Source organism: Anopheles funestus, chromosome 2RL (assembly GCF_943734845.2).
Source record: "Anopheles funestus chromosome 2RL, idAnoFuneDA-416_04, whole genome shotgun sequence".
In the NCBI taxonomy this organism is placed as follows: domain Eukaryota; kingdom Metazoa; phylum Arthropoda; class Insecta; order Diptera; family Culicidae; genus Anopheles; species Anopheles funestus.
Genome location: NC_064598.1, coordinates 73,425,746 through 73,435,185, shown reverse-complemented (window position 1 = coordinate 73,435,185; position 9,440 = coordinate 73,425,746). Strand labels below are relative to the sequence as shown.

The following is a 9,440-nucleotide window of genomic DNA, read 5'->3' as shown; positions in this document are numbered from 1 at the left end:
TCCCTGTCCCACATCTTGCTCGGATGGACGGTTTTTCTCCATCATTTCGCATTTTCGTACGTCGCACGGTTGGTAGTTGGAACGGGTGAGTGGACACGTTTGTATGTTTGGTCGTGCAAGTTTGCGGTGTGGGTGAATTGTGTACGTTCGTTTACATTTTTGGGCCATAGACATGTTGCAGCCGCTAGGGTTAGTGATGGTAATCGATGGGGTAAGTTATGTGGACTGCAACCGTAGGTTGAGCACGGGGACAAGTACGGGGACAAAGTAATGGCGATTAATTAGGGTGGAATTTAGCATGTGCAAACACATCCAATTCGAAGCTATGAATATTTGATACATTTAGTTGTGGTCTAGTTGTGAATATTATTTATTTATTACGCCAAGAAGTCAATGGTTTTAAAATGTTGCCCTTTTATAACATTATCAGTTTGCACAGAATGATGGATTTTTTTTACAAAGCATAGTGTGTCAACGTTTGCTTATTACTTCAAGAAGGGAATCTCCTTCAAAAAGAGAAAAAATGAAAAATGATCGTATTTGGTATTCATTAGTCAATCAATTGCACCATTCACTTCATACGGTGCGAAAAAGCTATTGGGAAAATGCAAGGGAAATGGTGAAAATTGATGATGTTTGAAATAAGCTCACGGTGGCAAAGAAAGGCAAACCGCCACCAGCCAAGAAAGGTGTCCCAAAATTGTCACTCATCCAAAATCCACTTATCACGTTCGGCGTGTCTACCACCGGTTCACTAAGAGGCCGTTGATGGGTGGCAACCGGCAACATATGGCCATGACTTGACACATTATGATCCATAGGTGGCTAGGATCGGCCACCATCCATTCTGCCACCTCGCTTCGGGAAGGTATCCCGATTGCAAGGAGTTGCTACTTTTCGCCCAACACAAAAATGCACGTTTGTTCGTGATCCGCTGAAAGGATTTCAATTTGGTTCGGAAAATATTTATCAATGTAGTAATTGATCATCCCGCATCGGTTGTGGATGGATCGATTGTGTCCGGGTTTTTTGTGTGTCGCTAGTTGGGTGTAGGCTTTTACACCTCGGTAAGGTAAAAGCACACAAAACGGTGCTGAATCAATGCTAGTGTGCGTCGGTTCGATTAGAGGTTTGAAAAACTAAAGAAAGGTCTAGAATGACAGCGTCATCGTGAGCAGTGGCCCCGGATAGGGGGAGTACACAATCTTAACATCGGCAGAGTAATAAGTCACGGGACGAATTCTTCAAGTGTGTGAGCAACAGTCAACTGGATAGAAAAGAAGTAAAAGGATCGCTCAGGTGAATAGTTCTGCCAAATCATTCACCACTTGACAGAGCGCTATCCATCATCGAGCGCTGTTTGAGGCAGATCAATACATTCGCGTAAGAATATTGCAAAAAGGGATGGAAAAGTGTTTTACAGAATAGAACCATTCTTTTGTAGGCATAAAATAGAAAGAGTTGTGTTACATAAGCCAAACGGTGGAATTTATCACGGAAGTCGCAAGAGAATTACTAAAACACTAAAGAACAAAATTTATTCGCAGGAGTATTTTTGCATTTTCATTAGAAATTTCTTGGTCAGACATCCTGGTATGGGGACATTATTTAATAAAATCCTTTTAAAACAAAGAAGTGTCCTTTGAACCTTATTCTGTGTTCCTAGGAACTCATAATAAACCCAACTACAACCTTCTCAACTTATAAATAATTTTCCAGCACAATAAGCTCACTTTTCCGGCATCCTCGTCAGCAAAGTATGACTGGTTGCTGATAGAATATAACGCACTAACTGGGAAACGATAAAGTACGAAGGAACTTCCCACACCTTTTGCTCATTTAATGTGTGACAGACAATTGTGACAAATAATCCACAAAAGATTCCATCACGATCCGTCCGATTAGTGTGCGAACAGGGGCGGGGACCTTTTGAGTAGAAGGTGGTAATGGATTTTCGGCAATGTGTCAGCGTGAAAAATGTTGACCAACAGCAGGAAGAATCATTTGAAAAGGATTATAACGCATCTACGGTGTCGGAAGGGGAACGGAACTGTGCGGAGCTTTGTGACCAAGCGGGAGGGGGAAGGTCGAGTGGTTGTACATTATTTGCCGAAAATTACAATTCATTTTGCTAGCCCATGTTTGGTTAGTGCATGGACATTTCCTCATACCTCCATGCTCCCTTTACATCCTCATTCGCTAACCGCAATGACTTTGTCATTCACATTATTTACCCAAAAACCCGGCACGAATGTATGTATGTGCGCAGCGTTGTAAATTATTTTCATTTCACCAGGACCGATGGTGGCGTCTGCACTTTGCCCGGCGTGTGCTTCTCATTGCTGCGGTATTTCAATGTCCATTCTAATGCTTCTAGCAAGTGACAGTGATTGATAGAACGTGTGTGTGTGTAAGGCTGTCATGTGTCACATAATTAGAAAACTTGAGGCTCCGGGGCTGACAGATACGGGCTGCTGTGAAGCATATCAACCAGGTGCACTACTGCATTTTGAGGTGACAGAAATGAAAAGAAACAGTTTAACCACGAGAATGCACGTTGGACGAGTGAAAAGGATAGTTTTCACCAGCTAGAGAGTAATGGTTGTTGTAAGCGCAATGCAAATGTAAGTTAAAGGTGAGAATAAGACGAATTTTTAAAAACTTATTTTGGAGATTTTACAACACTTTATATGAACGATTATTTTTTAAATTATATAAAGGTTTTGTTCAATTTTTTTCAAGCAGATGACATTTATCTCATCACACTTGATATGGTCTATTGACTGTGGAGCTTTGATTGATCGAACGCAAAATATACTAAAATGAATAAAAATAATCCAGCAGCATATATTGTATGTTACCGTATTCTTATTGACCATAGGTCGCATCGTAAGCTCGGTCAAATAAATGAGAAAAACTTACAATCCCCATCCATGCTTGCGACCCTTACACAAACATAAATCTCAAGAAGGAAATGTGAAATGAATGCAATTTCTCACAACTGTTCCGGTATTGGTAACAGCAAAGAGCAAACCTAAGGAAAGATTTCGTGTGCACCCTGAAGCACCATCCCTGGAGGAGCTAAAACAGATCCATGTATAACCCCATTGTAAACCGTTCGAACTGTCCTTCTATTGTGTGATCAGTGGGATCGGGAAAGAACCCGGCATTGGGAAAGGGGAGGGTGCAAAAAGGATGATGAAAAAGTGTTTTCCGTATATTTCGCCTCAAATGCATCTCACCAAGTGCAGGTGCACAAATACCATGAACTTACCGGGGTGGTACAACGTTCCGAACGGTCATCGGGTCATGGATCAATGTGGCAGGAATGCTATGCTCCCCATCATCATGCGAATCAATCAACTGTGACTGAATTGCTGACGGTCCGGGTACCCTCTCGTTGATCTCCGGTGTTTGTTCGGTTCCACTCGTTAGTGCCGTGTGTGCCGTCGGAGGTGGTGAGCAGGATTGAGAACCAATTGAAGATATTGCCAAAGACGATCGGGTTCGGGTTATTTCGCTTGGCAATTCCTTACATTCACGTAAGGTAGCGGGTGGATGCGGCAAGACCATCGGGATCGGAGGCGGTGTGGTTGATGATGATGGACTAACCGAACCAGCGGATAACACATCTTTGCTGTCCGGTCTTTCAACGCCAACATTCTCGAGTTCATCTGTGAAAAAAAAAACAGGAAGCACACAGGAATGGTTGAGAAATTTTGAGAAGTGTGCAATTGCATCGAATTGCATGCTGTAAGGGGGTTTGAAACAGAGTTAGAAACTAGTTACAGCGCACGGAAGACGAATTGCTTCTGGCAAAAGGCGTAGGAAAACAAAAATCGAACCTCGAAAACTTGTCGAGTGGTAGACGAATGAAAATTCATTCGCTCAGCGGTAAAGCTGTGGCCGTGATCTTCTCGGCCATAACGAATGTTGTTGAACTTATCATTCCTCAAGCTTATAACTCTGCACCGTTTCCGTTCCACCGTATGAGGTGGAGTACATTCACATGATGCAAAAGGTGGTGCAAGAGTGGTGACTGGAAGTCTCGTAGGAAATAGTTTTCCTGGCTAGTTGGAATTTTGTCGAAAATTTGTCTTCATATATATAAACTCTCTCTCACACACTATCCTAGACACTTAGGGTTCACCAAACCCGAACGGATTGGTGTGGAGTGATTTTTCCGATGGGTAATCCGTCTGCAACCCTGAACATACACACCCCACAAACCCGGAAGCAATCGTCGTCTTTTTTGGGAGGGAGATGCTCGAGCAATGGAAGCCTGGCGAGATTTCGTTTGTAATTTATCAATATTATAAAATTTCAAACCCCTTCACCGAGCCCTGCTGTTTTTTTTTTCGTTGGTAGCAATAGTGGACGAATGGACGGCACTGGACCGGACCGGCAAGCAGTGGGGTTGATGTGCACTGATGGTGAAGTATTTGCGGTGTACTTTAGGGAGATCGGGTTAAAATTGGCCACTGTTTGAGCAGTGCTGTACAATGGCGAATGGTCAGATTTTCCGACGGAACACTGTACTGAGGGTGATGGTGTGAGGTCAGTCTCCTAGGGGGGTTGATGTGAAAGAATGGATATAGATCAATTGAGCGGTGGAAGTGAACGATTGAGCGATGTGTTGGAGATTTCAATTCTCACTGGGGCTTTCACCGACACTGAATGGGCTAGTAGCATAAATGGGCAGCGGAGCACTGGAGACTGGTTTCTGAGAGCACGTACTGGTCGGGACTCGGGTCGGGTGGGTAACTTTTCCAAGCAGTGATTTTTCACCATTACTACGTGATTGGTGGTGTACGAAATGATCGATTTTCAGCACGCAACCTTTGTTTTGCTGATGAAATTTTACACACACACAAAAAAACCATCCTGAATACATGTTTGAGGGTGATTAAAGGTTCAGAGGATGAGTTTGAGAGGAAAATGTGTAATTATAATTTGTTTCGTTTAATGTTTAGCAAAATGTTAAATATGTCCCCCAAGATTCGTACAACATTAATGTGCGTTAATATCTTTTTGATAACGACGTTCGATGCAGCTGCAGTTTGCAGTGGCTATAAAACGGCAAATGTCACCGGCTCCAACAGCAAACTGTTTTGAATCCAAGCGTATTCGCTTGATGCACAAATAATAATTTTCTTGGCAATTCTCCCTACGGGGGAAATAATGAAAAAAAAAAAAGATGACAACGGTTAATAACAACAATCGTAGTGTTGATTAAATGGGCTGTCAAGCAGTCGCTGTTTGTGAGTGTGGGGAGCGAAAAGGAAGCATTAAAAAAACCTCGAGCAATTATACTGCTCATCTCTCGAAAAGTGCACCGGCATGACACCGGAACGTTCACTACTGCGCGTGAAACCCGATCGATAAAGGCATTGCCGAGGGACAGGGTGGCAGGGTACGGCATAAGAAAAAGAAATGTATGAAGGTAAAAACAATAAAATGTCACCATGTCGAAGGATAATTGCATCGTTTCCGATTCTACCCCACCATGTTTTATCGGAAGATGATGGAAAGAAATGGGTGGACAGCGTAATTAAACATAAACTCGAATTTATGCACCAGCACGATGCCATTCATTGGGCGGACTGTTTGATTGTATGTGTGTGCATTTGTGTGTATGTGTGTTTGTTTGTTAGGAGTACATCGTATGACACGGACAAGAACTGCATCGATTGTACCATCATAGGTTCAAAAGCAGTCTACTTTGTGTCCCTTTGTCTTTGTCCATCGTGTGAATGATTCGTCATTTGATTGCTGTCTCATTGTTGTATGAAGCGGAAAAAGATGATGATCCACCGTATATGGTGGATGAGTCCGGGATGCGGGAAGGCAAGAAGCAATGAGTAAAAGGTCCGTAAGGTACGGGACTTCAATCCAATCCTGTCCGAACCGTTAGTCACATAAGCTGACCATCGTTGTCTTCCGTTGGACAGATACGGATGATGTCCTATCGAAACTGTCACATGAACACAACCCTCTCACGCTCCACCCTCACATCATCCCCCCGCCCAACTCACCCCTAACGCTGAGAGGGCAAAGTTTTCCTTCCGAACGTACCGTTACCGAATACCCCGCAGTACATCCGATAAATTTGCTGCCATCTCGCTCTCTCTCGCTCTCTCTCACTGACACTTTGCTGTACTGCACACATTTCTTCCCGCGCTGCCTCACGATTGACGCTCGAGAGACACATAAACCTTTTCCGGTAAGCTTCAGCTTCCTAGCCCGGGCGCACCGAGAGCGCACCGGGAGTCGAACTCTTTCGGAATGGAATAGACGTTTATCGATATCGACAGCTAAGTACGGAATGATAGACAGGACGAGTCTGGAAAAATCACCTCCATCTCCACAATTTTTATCACCATCCACCCACCCAAAACCACCCATTCTGGAGTTTGGGGCGGGAGGGCCCGTTGGGAAATGAAGGCAAACGCTGCGCTGCTGGTTGAATTTAGCCCCGAATGAGGAGGCTCCCGAACAGGGGAAGAAAACGTGGAAAGAAAGTGGAGTGTGCGAGCGGTTGGGTGAGGTCAGACACCTAAGGATGCCGTGGTAGTGATGGGCTGCGGCTGTGACGCCTGGCAGCAGGACGAATGAAAACGAGACAGATCTACATGAGCAGAGAATGAGATTGATCGATTTTAATTAGAAAACTGTACAGCACTCTTTCTTCTGCTGCCGAGCGAAAACTGAAGCCCGGAATGCTCCTGTCGCCGAATGGAGGTTTGGTTTTTCCGAGTCTCCTCACAAGGAAAATGGGCGGGACGGATGGCATGAGGGACGAGCTTGACGATGGTGGAGAAAAAGTTGTCGAGTTTGACGGCAACGTTAATGGTGAGCGAAGTGAAGGAAACAACCAGCAGAAGGGATCGGTGGAACCGTGCACAGGTGGTGGAAAGTGTCGCATATCAGCAGGAAGCAACGAAATCGGAAAGTGAAGCTCATTCGTTGTCGTCTTCGGCGTCTTTACGCTTCTCCGGGGGGTTTTTTTTGGATAATTTTCCCACCCTCCTACAAGTCTTCCCCATCCTTCCATGTTCACAGGAAAATCAGTTAGGATTCGGAAAAGCTTGGCAGCAGCAGCGTTCATCAGTCGGATCAAACGTTGGTCGGATCTGTGTAAAAGATGTGTATTTTCGGGGTATCGTTTCGTACCGAAATCGTAAAGCACACGAGTGACGAAATGAAAATGAAACAAATGACTTCGACGTTTGGTTTAATAACACGGTGTCAATCAGATAGAAGTTGGATTGTTTGCTGATTTGTTGCCACTGATCGATTGGGACGTCATCGCGACGGACGGGTTCATGACGGGATTGAACTAACTAACACGGGATGCTTAGTGATGGGATCGAGCAGAACAGGGAGCAGATGGTTTTATGGTGCCTAATGTTATGTTGAAAGGTTTCAATATGTTTGTGCGTTGATAAACGAGGTTGAAGATGTTGATGAATCCTTGCAAATATGGTTATCGAATTGATTAATTTGTGTGATCGAATAAATGCACATTTTTACACAAATTTAACTTTAAAAACAGAAATATTTGGTCGCGTTCCCGCTTTACTAAACATTTTATATATTGCTAATTTCTCGCATGATTTTCCTAATGCTCAAGGTAACAATCGATCTTTTTATTTGTCCTGTGTTCGATTTTTCCCACTAAAATGAAAAAGAAATCCTCCAACCTTAGTCTTCTCCGAATGGAAAAACAACCAAATCAAGCAGACTGCTGGTGACAGATTCGCTCGATACTTCTTATCTTTTACTAATTAGTGGTTTAATTGCAATACTTTCTTTCCGCCACTCTTTCGTATAACCGGGCGTTTTCCCCAACCGGGCGTTCAATCGGACACTATCATTGATCCATCCGTAGCTTACGTGAACCGTGCTTGTTTTGTGTTGAAGAAGGCCACCACGCTTGTCCCACACCGGACCCAACACCCAACGATGGTGATTGAAAGAAAAGCTTTCAAAATCTTATGACGCTCAACTGCGGAAGCAATTTTTAGCAGCATCATATGGAAGCGGTGAATGAGACTTTTGTTTTGCGAATGTCTTTCATCGGCAGAACACGAATGGGATATCCTTGGCACTTCTGGCTTCGGGAGGGGGGAAGAGCGAAACCTTCAGAGTTTGACAATTTTGTCGACTAAATGGTATAGATTTTATGTTTGCTTTCCTACCCGCTTATCTACATTGCGCGTTGAAGATTCGCGTCCTGCTGCACTTGAGTAGTGTCTGAGTGGCTTTCCTTTACTGAGGACTAAGGCAGCTGGCACGTAAGAATAAGCAAGTGCAGTAGTGTACTATTAGCAGCATTGGTGGTATAAAACCCGGAAAGTTGGTATCGCCGTGGCTGGTGATATTGTTATTTTGCAATAATGCAGCTTCGAAGTGGACTTTGCAATCGTCGTAGCTGAAAAGCGATATCAATAATTCGATACCGATTCTGTTTGGAGTGGGAACCGTTTGAAAGCATTGGTATGGGCACAATTTCTGCGCGCTGTGTTTGAAGTCATATAAAATAAAATAAAGTTTCTTATCACATTTTTAGAGGACTTTTGTTTTTTAAACTGTTTTTTAGCTCAAGAATGCGAATGATTTTTCACGCAGGGTAGGGAATGATTTGAAGTTAAAGGATTAAAATACGAAAATAGCTCTAAATAATATGTTTATAAAATTGTGAGCCATATTAACAACAATCCGTCATAACATATTAAAAGTATGGGAAGAAACCATTTCTTCCGAAAAGTCTTATATAAATATTTGGAAAATAGTTTTAAACAAAATTGTAAAATAAAAATAGCCTCCGGCATTTTTTAATTTAATCGCTTTGAAACGCAGCACAATAAGAAAAACATAATTTCCTCAAATCCGGATAAAACGAGACGAGTTGTCAGCAGCAGAAACATACACCAAAGCCGCCACGAGCCGTCGTTTGCTTGTGAAAATGCTCAGCAAATGAAAAAAAGGGTTTTTAGCCTTTGTAAAGTTTGAACGCAGCATATCTTAACGTTTCAGCAGTATGAAAATTAACGCGCGGAAATAATTCGTGCCATCTCCGATAGCAAAAGAAAATACGGAAGTCAAAACCCTCAAAAACACTGTCCCAACTGCACGGAAATGATGGAGCAAAGAAATAAAAGGGCTAGATTTCCTTGCCTTACTTTTATCTTTTTAAATCGGCCAGAACCCGTTAGCTGGATTTGATTGTGAACATCCTGGGAGGTTCTTGGTTCTGCAAGCAATTCAGTAGGCTTTTGAAAGTGTATTGACGCTAGAGGTTTGTCCACAGTTTCGTCTAAAGATTTGATCCCTCGCTCATGTAATGATGTTAATTCTTTCGTAAACGTTTTTTGAACGATAGTAGAAAAACTTTGGCCACTACATAGTTTGAGCCAATGACGTGACGTGAAACCGTT

At 43.1% G+C, this 9,440-nt stretch overlaps 1 protein-coding gene across 3 annotated transcripts in view; it reads right to left on the bottom strand.

Annotated features, from left to right (window-relative positions):
* Window positions 1-2,764: 2,764 nt before the first annotated feature.
* LOC125760617 (uncharacterized) overlaps window positions 2,765-9,440 on the bottom strand; it is a 140,313-nt gene continuing 133,637 nt past the window's right edge. For all 3 annotated transcript variants that reach the window (XM_049420910.1, XM_049420909.1, XM_049420911.1), the window contains one exon: window positions 2,765-3,674. In XM_049420910.1, coding sequence (XP_049276867.1) covers window positions 3,271-3,674 — 404 coding nt within the window. In that variant the 3' untranslated portion in view covers window positions 2,765-3,270. The remainder of the gene's footprint in view (window positions 3,675-9,440) is intronic.